The sequence below is a fragment of the Poromitra crassiceps genome (assembly GCF_964638095.1).
Source record: "Poromitra crassiceps genome assembly, chromosome: 17".
NCBI lineage: Eukaryota > Metazoa > Chordata > Actinopteri > Beryciformes > Melamphaidae > Poromitra > Poromitra crassiceps.
The window spans coordinates 11,901,694-11,914,195 of record NC_139635.1 but is presented as its reverse complement, the minus strand read 5'-3'; the positions used below and the strand labels follow the sequence as shown (position 1 = coordinate 11,914,195).

General features: G+C 43.4%; 1 protein-coding gene across 1 annotated transcript in view; it reads left to right on the top strand.

The window, feature by feature from the left end:
- Positions 1-6,593: 6,593 nt before the first annotated feature.
- The window catches only part of LOC310791924 (NLR family CARD domain-containing protein 3-like), a 36,477-nt gene continuing 30,568 nt past the window's right edge, over positions 6,594-12,502 (top strand). Inside the window, exons 1-3 of the mRNA XM_083653607.1 lie at positions 6,594-6,703; positions 7,070-8,825; positions 8,927-9,100. Of these exons, the coding sequence (XP_083509733.1) occupies positions 6,667-6,703; positions 7,070-8,825; positions 8,927-9,100 (1,967 nt within the window). The 5' untranslated portion in view covers positions 6,594-6,666. The remainder of the gene's footprint in view (positions 6,704-7,069; positions 8,826-8,926; positions 9,101-12,502) is intronic.

The following is a 12,502-nucleotide window of genomic DNA, read 5'->3' as shown; positions in this document are numbered from 1 at the left end:
TTGCATTGCTAGGTTGCCTCGCTAATTCTGTTTCATGATTCCAACCAGCGATGAGACGGGTATATATTTTATATAATTTACGATAATGGTCAACGTGACTTGACCATTTATTTAGCAGACGGCACCATACAGCACAACATCCAAGACCCAGAACACACTGCGTTCAGTTACGGCAAGAGTAATGGGACAATACACCACAGGATTCAGGAAGCTTGTGATAAATACAATAAGAGACACTTGCTATAGGTACTTATATGACATAAACGTGTTTTCATATTTAAAAAAGGAAAGGGGCATTCAATAATAGTCGTCATTGCACGTGAAGGGCACGTCACACTGTGACTATCTGATCACACAAGAGGTAAATTGTCAATCAAATGTCATTGTATTCAACAAAAACACAAAGGACACCTACATGTGTGTTTTCAAAGCAATATGATATCAAAATTTATTGTTTTGAAGGGACAGTCTAAAAGCTACTTTGGGGGAACGTGGAGAGAACGTCAGACTTTCTGGGTAGATGCTACACCCCTAGTCACCGGTGCCATGATCCTCCTCAGGTCCACCACCAGCTCCTTTGTCTTTGTCACGTTGAGCTGCAGGTAGTTTTGCTCATACCATGTGACAAAGTTAGCCACCACAGCCCGATACTCTTCTTCATCGCCATCTCTGATACATCCAACTATCGCAGAGTCGTCAGAGAACTTCTGAAGGTGGCAAGACTCTGTGTGGTAGGTGAAGTCCGTTGTGTAGATGGTGAAGAAGAAGGGAGAGAAGACCCCTGTGGTCCCTGGTGCTCCCGTATTGCAGACCACTCTGTCTGACACACAGTTTTGCAAGCGCACATACTTAGGGATGGGAATCGAGAATCGGTTCTTGTTGAGAACCGGGTCCCAGTGGATCGATTCCTTGGAATCGTTAGCCAACGTCCTGAACGATTCCACTATCGATTCCATGCGCGATGACATCACACGCTGCGACACGCACGCAACGCAGCCTTGTTTTGTTTCCAGCCACGGTCTAGGCAGAAGCAAAACGATGACCACAGTGCCACTTGCTTGCAAACCCTCTATTTCGTCAAAGGGGGGAAATACTAGCAATATGCAGAAACATTTGTCCACACAGCATGCAATAATTTTGGAGGAATGTCACGTTTTTGATGTGCTACGGAGTGACGATAAGTGGCTAACAGCAGCGCGGCTAACGTTAGCGCGTCATCTGTTAATATGGAGAGTAAACTCCTCCAGACCCTGTCTATCGTGTAAACCAGATTTCACCAATACTCCATTTCCATCCATTTATTTTAGAGGATGATGACGTTCAGAGTCAGACTGGTTCAGGGGCTGGTAGTCGCTTTGGGTCAGACTCTGACAGAGGCTGCAGCGAGTACTTCTTGTGCGGCTCTAGCCCCTCCATTCACCCAGGCAGCAGGGAAGAGTAAAATGACCGAGGCGAGGGTAAACGAATGTCCCCGAGCAGTAAGTTTGTCTGACATGCCAGCTAAAGTAAAATGTCCAAAGTTGCATGTTGTCATTCTAACCACTAGTTCTGTTTCATTCATTCCCACTATATATTTTCTATAGGGAGATGACAAAGATGCTCAACCCAAAATACAAACCCCCAAACAGAGCCAGTTTAACAGACACACTGATCCCTGCTTGGTATGGGATTGAAAAGAGCAATCTGATCTCAGAGCTGAATAATAATACATAATTATAATAATAATAATCTAAAAGAAAATGAATGTTAATTAACCTGTTTGTACTCTTCTTTTTTTTTTCCTTGCCCAATGAGAATCGATAAGAGAATCGATAAGGAATCGGATCGATAAGCAGAATCGAAAATGGAATCGGAATCGCTAAAATCTTATCAATTCCCATCCCTACACATACTGTGGTCTGCCAGACAGGTAGTCCACAATCCAGGATACCAGGGGGGCATCCACCCGCATCGCTGTCAGCTTCTCACCCAGTAGAGCCGGCCTGATGGTGTTGAAAGCACTGGAGAAGTCGAAGAACGTGACTCTCACAGTGCTAGCTGGGTTGTCAAGGTGGGCATAGGCGCGGTTGGTCAGGTAGATGACAGCGTCCTCCACACCCAGTTGGGGCTGGTAGGCGAACTGGAGGGGGTCGAGGGATGGTTTGACGATAGGCCGGAACTGCTCCAGGACGAGTTTACCTTCAGACAGAAGGTAAGAGGACTGGTTATACTGGAGGCCAGTGGTTCCCAAACTGAGGGCGAGAACTGGGGTGGGGGGCGTGCCCCTATGGCATGCGGGGGAGGGGGGACAGAGGGCAGAGCAATGATGGGGGATGTGACACATACCTGCTAACACTCCAGATTTTTAACCATGTCATGCTAGCTGCTAGCTTGTCGGGAAGGGGGCTCCTGATGTTAAAAGTGTGGGGGCCCTATCTTCCCAAAAGCGGTAATTTACCGTTTGCGCTCGTTTGGGGCGGGCAAGCCTGTTATAATTGTACTGGGCACAGGCGTGCCACATGTCAAAGGAGGTTTTTCAGCGCTAAAATGTGGGGATAGATGGCATTATCCTATCATCAGCAGCGCGCAATTACTTTGCGCTAAGAGCTTTGAAAAGGACCTCTTACACGCTAAAACACTCGCTGTGCTTGGAGTGCACCATAATCTCCGCGCAGCACAGAAACGTCATTACGGACGGACATGCCACGCCAGGACATCAAATTCTGCTGCTAAAATTGGGTAACCAGCAGATTATTCGGTGAGGCAATCAACTATAATATACTGAGAAACTTTTATCACATTGCAAGGAGGGGTTATGGTAAATTGAGAAAACCTGTACATTGTAGCCTACTTGCAATAGGCTATTCACCTTCACCTGCTATAACCTGGAGGGTCGTTGGCATCACAGCCGATCTGGCACAAGCCTCGGCAATTGAGTACACTGTAAATCCTCCAATCTTTTCTTTTGTCTCCGCCGTTTACCCGCTGCAAACACGTTTCTATTGTCCCACCCCAGTCAACAAAATAACCCAAATTGCATCAAAACTCAGATGTTTTTAACAGGTATATGATGTGATGGTGTCATTATGAGATAGAGATAATATTTATACAGTCAATAGGCCTACACCTATCCAAATTACGCATGGGAAGAATTACAGCATACCTCACGCAAAGTGTCTTACATGGACAGCAAGACGGGAATCTGGTTTGATTGATCTAACGCCCAGGCATTGCCAGGCCACACCGACACCTGTGAATAATTCTGGTGGTTAACACCGCCCAAATCCCGTTTGCGCCATGCATAAATTATTTGGCACGCCTCTAATCTGCGTTTGCGCCCGTTGTTGTGACGATTTATGCTTCCCCGCACCACCATGCATCACCACCATATTTTGGGGCTGTTTTAACTTAAAAACAGGGGGGTCACGTCTACCAAAACAATTATACTGTATAATTTTTAAACAGTTATGTTTCTGTATAAATCATTACAATATGTTCCCGTGAGGTGGGGATGCTGCTGCCTGGCGGGGGTGCAAAACTCGGCATAACATCTGGACAGCGGACTGCAATCTTCCCTGCTTTAAGGCACGCGCAAACAGGTGCGCAAGCGCTAATAGGGGATATCGCCTGTACGAAGATAGGGCGCTAGATCTCTAAGTTGCTGCAGTCTTCAATGTAAAAAAAATATTATTATTATCATTATTATTATTATTATTATTGTTATTGTTCAAGCAAGATGACCCAACTTCAACTCACTTCCTGTCATTTTATCACGTGGGTTTTGCCCATGGCTTTCACGGCCACGGCCACTTAGGAGGTTTTCGGCAGGTGTGAGTCTATTTGAGTCAATGGGAAAAGTCAACGTGATCTCAGATTATGACAGATCCTTTCGCCCACATATTCATTAAAGTATATATTCGGCCCATTCTCAGAAGTCACATATCTTCTGAATATTCTGACACAAAAATGGCGTTTTTCAGACAGCCAGATCAGGAGAAAATTAAACTTGTTCAACACCTGTCTCTGTCTCAGCAACACACTCCCGAGATTTGGCAACAGGAACTCATGTTAGCAGGGAACGATTAGCTAAAGCTACATGTGAAGTTTGTTGATGTAGTAGATAAATCTGTGGTTGGAAAAATTATTTTTTGAGTGGAATATCTTAGTTTCAACTATATTGAGCTAACAAGGGGCAGCTTTGTGTTTATATGTGTGGTTTGTTTGGAGTTTGGGAACTCACAATCTCTATTTCAACTTAGCTTGCTAGGTCAGCACTAACCCCGCGTCACCAGGCACAGCCCTCACAACACTTCAGGGGAGAGGTGACCACGTGACCATTTAGGAGACTTGCTGCTACCATTTGTTAAGAATGGCAGAGCCTGCAGTGACCCATCTATAGTAATATAATATCTATGGCAATAAATAATTATGCCTAAAATGTCTGACAGCTTTAAATTGGCTAACAGCTACTGATGTTATCAAACATTTGGGCACAATATGAATCATACAAACATTGAATCAGGATTCAAGTGTACAGGACAATTTCTTATGAACATGAGCCTTACTCTTTTTAAATAAATGTGAGAGCTTAAAAATACATGTTATGCTACACATACTATCTTCTAACTGCATGAAACATTCTGTACACACACACTTTCAGCTAGCTAGCTAGCAGTTGGTTCCTTTAGCAAACAGGCTAACGTTACCTATAACAACTAAAACAGTCCAGGGTGTTCAAGCTAACATGATCTAATGTTATCAATGTTATAAATCTATCTAACATTATGAATGTTAGATCATCAGGTTGCATGCTAATGTGGACAAATATCTAGCTAACATCACTGTTTGGATGCTGCAGCCAATCATAATGCGTGAAGTTGTAGTGTCAGCTGTAGTCGCTGGACCCTGACTACTTCCAGTAGGGCGAGTAGATCTGGTACTCACACCGGACCTCGGCTGCCCCCTCGGATACCACTCCACCATTTTTCTAGTTTGCTCACACACAATTCAATCACGGTTCCTGAAATATTTGGAGATACTGTTTTGACAAAAAAAAAATTACCCAACTTTAGTATTCACTTGAACCACACGCATTCCCAGAAGTCTTTGTAGTTGTAGTTGTGGCGCTGCACTGGATGTTTGCACGTAGTTGTGTCACATGTCAGGGTATGGAACTAGTAACTGTAGAACCTTGAAACATTTGCTGTGAATGAACAAATTCAAATGTGTGTCTGTGTGTGTGTGTGTGTGATAATATAACTTATTATATGACCATTGACCTAATATCTGATGTTTTCCCCCCCAGGGTTGACCAGGAGATGTCAGAGGTTCCCAGTGGGCAGTCTGACCACAAGCATCAAACAGACTTGGACTCCATATTTATCGTGTGTAAATTAACAACACCTTTTACTTCCTTTTACTTGTTTGTTTTGAAATGCAAAACAAACATACATGGCCCCTATCTTCCCACTGGCCTTAGGCGCCAAACTGGCGTTAAACGCAAAAAAACACGCTTTGCGCCTGCCTCAGGAAGATAGCATCATGTTTTTAGGCCCCGAAATGCGCTTTACACCAAAGAGGCGTGGCGCAGTGCCAGAATAGGCCAGAATGGGCGTTTGGGTCTTAAATACTGGCCTAACGCTATCTTCCCCCCTGGCGTTAATTTAGCGTTTAGCGCTTTCCAAAACCAGGCCTCATTCAGTGCGCCGGCGATATTTCTGTGCATAATTGCGCGCAGCTCTGCTCTGCCATCTCACTCTCTCTCACTCTCTCTCTCGCACGTCAGACAGGCACAATGACCGATGAAAAAAAAGTTGTTATACCGTAGTTTTGAGCCCCTGTCATTCAGAGGCTGTTGCATCATCCTACCTGTGCAGTGGGGGAGAAGAAAAGGTAGCGAGAGAAAACGATATCATTCTGCCCAAACTTTCACCAATCTAATCATGAAATCCAGGGATAGGCTATATTTTTTCTAGCCGATGCGTTTAGAACATTCTTTTCACTTTGATCTTGCTATAGTGTAGCGTATTTACATCCTTGCTGTATTTAAACTGCAGTTTGATTGGTTTGAGAAGCATAATAATATGGAATAATATATATGGAGACAGACGGGGATGAAAGAGGGAGGGGGGAGCTCAGAGCGCTTTGGTCGGCTTTTCTGACCGGACTGGATCGCTCCGTGGAATGGAACATGAAAGGGACATTGTGATTCATTTACTGCACTTCTCCAATGAGCACGGTGTGAATAATTCTACGCTTAAAAGGCATGGTTATAATGCTTAAGGCCACATGTAGCGCCGACAGGAGAATAGGCAGTGCGCCGGTCCACGCCCACTAATATAGGCCGCACCTGGCGCTAAGCGCTAATTCAAGGTCAGTGGGACGATAGAGCCAACAGTCTCCATGCTACAGTTTTTAGACCAACAGGCTTTCAGTCTATGCACGATTGTTTTGATGTTGTGTTCCACAAGTTTATTATGAAAGTTTGATCGTTATGTTATTCTGTTGCAGCTTCTTGAGTGGAACATCATCAACTTTGTAAAGAAAGAGCTGAAGACGTTCCAGAGGGCTCTGAGTGCAGATTCCCCAGAATGCTTAGAGAGTCAGAGGGTGGACGGTGAGGAGGGAGAGCAGAGGAGGAGCAGCAGAGAGGCTTTTCTAGACATCACACTGCTCTTCCTGAGGAGAATGAAGCAAGAGCAGCTGGCTGACTCTCTGCAGAGCAGTAAGAAGCTTTGAACACGTTTGCCTTTCTTTCTGCAGCTGTAAATACAGACATGTCTAAAACCAGATTGGAAGGTCAATGAGCAAAGTCACCCATGAATAATCTGGTCAAATGATGTGGTGTCGTGCTGCACATGATAATAGAAATATGGGGAAAAAAGAGAAAACGACAACACAACAGTTGCCTTTCACTTTGAGCGAGAAACACGTTGATATTGTGCATTGAGCTCCACACACAATCAGGATCTATGTCAATGTCCACTGAGCTGAATAGATGCCAGGAGCTGCAGTTTTACAAACATTTACCAGGACTCATCACATTTACTGTAACATTCACTCATTGATGTTATTTTGTTATTTCATTCAGAAACTCCTGCTGCCATTTGCCAACGTAAACACAAATCTAACCTGAAGGAGAGGTTTCAGTGTTTGTTTGAAGGCATCGCAAAAGCAGGAAACCCAACAGTTCTGAACCAGATCTACACGGAGCATTACCTCACAGAGGGAGGGAGTGGAGAGGTCAATCATGAACATGAGGTCAGACAGATTGAAACAGCATCCAGGAAACCAGCAAGACCAGAAGCACCAATCAAATGTGAAGACGTCTTTAGAGATAAACCATTCAAAACATTGATGACAAAGGGAGTGGCTGGCATTGGGAAAACAGTCTTAACACAAAAGTTCACTCTGGACTGGGCTGAAGACCAAGCCAACCAAGATATACAGTTCATATTTCCATTCACATTCCGAGAACTGAATCTGCTGAAAGAGAAAAGGCTCAGCTTGGAGGAACTTCTTCATCATTTCTTTCCTGAGACCAAAGAACCAGGAATCTGCAGGTTTGACAAGTTCCACACTGTGTTAATCTTTGATGGTCTGGATGAGTGTCGGCTTCCTCTAGACTTCCAGAACAACAAGATCCTGACTGATGTCACAGAGTCAACCTCAGTGGACGTGCTGCTCACAAACCTCATCAAGGGGAGACTGCTTCCCCTTGCTCGCATCTGGATGACCACACGACCTGCAGCAGCCAATCAGATCCCTCCTGAGTGTGTTGACATGGTGACAGAGGTGAGAGGCTTCACTGACAAACAGAAGAAAGAGTACTTCAGAAAGAGATTCACTGATAAGAAACAGGCCAGCAGAATCATCTCCCACATCAAGACTTCACGAAGCCTCCACATCATGTGCCACATCCCCGTCTTCTGCTGGATCACTGCTACAGTTCTGGACCATGTGTTGAGAACAGATGAAAGAGGAAACCTGCCCAAAACCCTGACTGAGATGTACATCCACTTCCTGGTGGTTCAGTCCAAACAAGGGAATGTCAAGTATCGTGGGAGAGCTGCTACAGATCCACTCTGGAATCCAGAGACCATAAACATGATGATCTCTCTGGGAAAACTGGCTTTTGAGCAGCTAGAGAAGGGCAACCTGATCTTCTATGAAGCCGACCTGACAGAGTGTGGCATTGACATCACAGCAGCCTCAGTGTACTCAGGAGTGTTCACACAGATCTTTAAAGAGGAACGTGGTCTGTACCAGGACAAGGTGTTCTGCTTTATCCATCTGAGCATTCAGGAGTTTCTGGCTGCTCTTTATATCTTTCTGACATTCATCAACATTGGTGTTGATTTACTGAGTGTAGAACCGTTGTGTTATGCATCTTATATAAAACACCTCTACCAGGATACTGTGGACAAGGCCTTAAAGAGTCCTAATGGACACATGGACTTGTTCCTCCGTTTCCTCGTGGGACTTTCACTGGAGACGAATCAGACTCTTCTGCAGATACAGCCAAGAAGTAGCACACAGACCAAACAGGAAACAGCCCAGTACATCAAGGAGAAAATCAGAGAGAATCTATCTCCAGAGAGAAGCATCAATCTGTTCCACTGTCTGAATGAGCTGAATGACCATTCTCTAGTGGAGGAGATCCAACAGTACCTGACATCAGGAAGTCTCTCTGAAAAAAACCTCTCCCCTGGTCAGTGGTCAGCTCTGGTCTTCATCTTACTGTCATCAGAAGAAGAACTGGACGTGTTTGACCTGAAGAAATACTCTGCTTCAGAGGAGGCTCTTCTGAGGCTGCTGCCAGTGGTCAAAACCTCCAATAAATCTGTGTAAGTACCTGGATAATTGGATATAAATATGCAGAATTATATTTTATACAGGAGAGAATACTTCCAATGTTATTGTTTGTTTGTATTCTTTTCTCCTTCAGGCTGAGTGGTTGTCAGCTGTCAAATAGAAGCTGTGAAGCTCTGGCCTCAGTTCTCAGCTCCCAGTCCTCTAGTCTGAGAGAGCTGGACCTGAGTAACAACGACGTGCAGGATTCAGGGGTGAAGCTGCTCTCTGCTGGATTGGGGAGTCCCCACTGTAGACTGGAGACTCTCAGGTCAGTATTACTGATACTGTTAAAGAGGTTACAGTTTAAATTCTGGCTTATAAGCACAATACTGTCAGTGAAGTGAGTGGAGAACTCTTATGGGAAAGTTTGCACAAGTAGTCCAGGTCCCAGTTGCACAAAGCACCTTAGGTTAAGATTTCCCTTAGAGTCAGAGTTAAGGGTCCCTATCGTTGCATCGGCGCTGTTTCTAGGCCGAGCGCCTGGCGCAGCCCAAATCAGTGGGCGTGGACCAGCGCACTTGATATCTTGGTCTTGGCGCTAGACGCAGCCTCAACCATTACAACCACGCCTTTTAAGCGTAAAATTATGCACCGTCATGCTCATTGGATAACTGCAATAAACGAATCGCACGCTTGCCTTTTTAGCTCCAATTCCAGTCATCCCGCAAAACCAGACGAAAGCCAAACGCTCTGCCCCCCCCCCCCCCCCTCCCTTCATCCAGTCTGTCTGTCTGCATTATAGGCTATTATTCCATATTATTATGCTTCTCAAACCAATCTAACTGCAGTTTCAATACTGCAAGCATGTAAATACGCTACACTATAGCAAGATCAAAGTGAAAATAATGTTCTAAATGCATCAGCTAGAAAAATATAGCCTATTAGATTGGTGAAAGTTTGTCCAGAAAGATATCATTTTCTCTCGCCTGCTGCAGGAAGGATGATGCACATAAATATAGCCTACATTATGTAAAGTCATTGCATAAATGTGTTTTTATTGTAAAACTAAATGTGGAGTAGGGCCAAGTTATTGGAGCGGACATCACAGTATAGCAGATGACAGTAGAAGCTTCCGAAGCTCGTTCCGCTGTCACTTACCTAAATCACGTTAAATCCACACAGGGTATATATAGGCTCAAGAGGACATATATGTTTCACATAGGGTGGTGTTTCATTTCGATGTTTTATTTGGTCCAATATTGAAATGTTCTACAATTGCAGGTTGTCTTACCATTACACATTATTTTAGATCTACCTTTTATATCTATTTCGGCTCATTTGGTTGCTATTTAGTAGCGAAATGGAGGACCCAATTGCATGCTGGGACAGGGACATTCACAGGCAGTAAACTTACAACTGCTATTTCCTATGGGAAGCTGGGTGCTGCTATGTGTTGTGTCTGTCTGAGCGAGGGAGTCAGAGAGAGAGAGAGAAGGGTGACAGAGAAGAGGCAGAAGAGCACTGGCGCACTGAATAGGCCTGGTTTCAGAGAGAGACAGAGAAGGGTGACAGGGGAGAGGCAGAAGAGCACTCCTTGACACTGGCGCACTGAATAGGCCTGCTTTTCAAAGGCGCAAAGCGCTAAATGTAGGCCAGCTCGGAAGATAGCAGTACGCCGGTATTTAGCGCCGACACGCCCACTTTGGCCCATTCTGGGACTGCGCCACGCCCATTCGGCCTAAAGCGCATTTGGCAGCGTAAAGCCATATTGATATCGTCCCAAAACAGGCGCAAGGCACGTTTTTTTGCGTTTAAGGCCCGTTTTAGCGCCGAAGGCCTGTGGGAGAATAGGGCCCAAGGTGTCCATAAAATAGAATCGGCTGCACAAAACACCCTTAAATCTTGTGCTTATGTTTTCCTTAAAATGTTTAACCTTATGGAGAAGATTTAAGGGTGTTTTGTGCAGACTTGGTGAGGGACTGCCGGCCGCCACACCTTTTATGAGCTGTCGGTGCGTTTCTCAAAGTCGTGGTTAATATATATCTGACCAGGCCTATTTGAACATTTCCGTTGCCTATTTGAAGACTTCCGTTGCCATATTGGAGTTTTTGTTTGGTTTATTTATTAAAGGAACACTCTGCCCATTTTCAACCAGCTTTGTATCATTAGAACATCAGTAGTATATCAGAAAACTGTAAACTGTTTTGAAGTCTGTCATTTAATTTGACAGTTATTGAGTGTTAAAGTCTGGACCAGTGACATCACTGGTCCACACTAACTCAAATTAATAACTCATTAACTCAAATCAACTCTCAATAACTGTCAAACTAGATGAATGACAGAATGTTTGACAGTTATTGAGAGTTGATTTGAGTTAATGAGTTATTAATTTGAGTTAGTGTGGACTAATTTAGTGTTAATTTGGCATGTTTTTGAGTTATTATTTTAGTTTTTTAAGTGATGACGATAAATAAGAGCCACGGCTAAAACAGACAGTCGCTGTAGAGCTTTTCAACTTATGCACAGCAGGTCTATCACAATTCAGTCACAGCAAGGATAAATCTAATAGACTTTAATTAACTGGTGATAACTAATAACTAAATAACTAACTAACTCAATAAATAAGTGATAAGCTTTTGTGCATACTTTCATGACATGAGGAAGTTTATTACTCTATATTACTCTATATATTTTGTAGTTGTCATAGACTGTGCTCCATACTTGATTGCTCTATTGCTGACAAAAATGTGTTATTGTAAGTTGCTTTGGATAAAAGTGTCTGCCAAATGACGTAATGTAATGTAATGTAATGTAATGTAATATTCTCTACTCTTTATTTCTTAGTTATTTAGTATTTCATTCATACCTAAACTATTTAGTTTATTGACAAATATATTTTCCAAAGGCAAACATCGGCTGTTCACTCTCATTTAAATAAGCAGAGCTTTGTAAATCCCAAAAATCAAGATCCATTGAAGAACCATACAGTACATGTAATTATTCCCCGAAATAATTAAATGCATTTTTTTACCTAAGTATTACACAGTTTACACCATCCTTTTTGTTGGTGTTTCTGTAATACATGCCAAAATAAATCAATTAACTGGCAAGATGTGACATCAGGGTTCAGCACGAACAGAAACCTGAACCTCAGATTTCAAACCATAAACTTGAATTAACTGCTGATAAAATACAATAATACATAAATACATACATACATGATCGGCCTTTTGAATGACGACGAGACCAGTTATAGAGCTGTGATTGACCACTTCTATAACTGGTGCTCAGATAACTCACTGATTTTAAACACAAAAAAGACCAAAGAAATGGTCTTTGATTTTAAACGAAACCCGGTTTCTCTGTCCCCCGTGTCTATAAATAATTTACCAATTGAAATAGTACAGGAGTACAAATACCTGGGCACTATTATTGATAGTAAACTCACATGGAATGCCAACACCAATGCCAGGTCTGCAAAGGCCCAACAACGTCTCTACTTCCTAAGGAAACTTAGAAGTTTTAAAGTGGACAGAACCTTGCAGATACTGTTCTATAAGACCTGCATCCAGAGTGTTCTGACTTTCTGTATTCAGTGTTGGGGAGGAGCACTAAGTGTGCAGAACAAGAATAAATTAGACAGGGTCGCTAAACTAGGAGGTAAGATAACTGGTGAACCAACGTGCAATATTACCATCATGTCAGATCAGAACACCAGGAAATTGGCGGA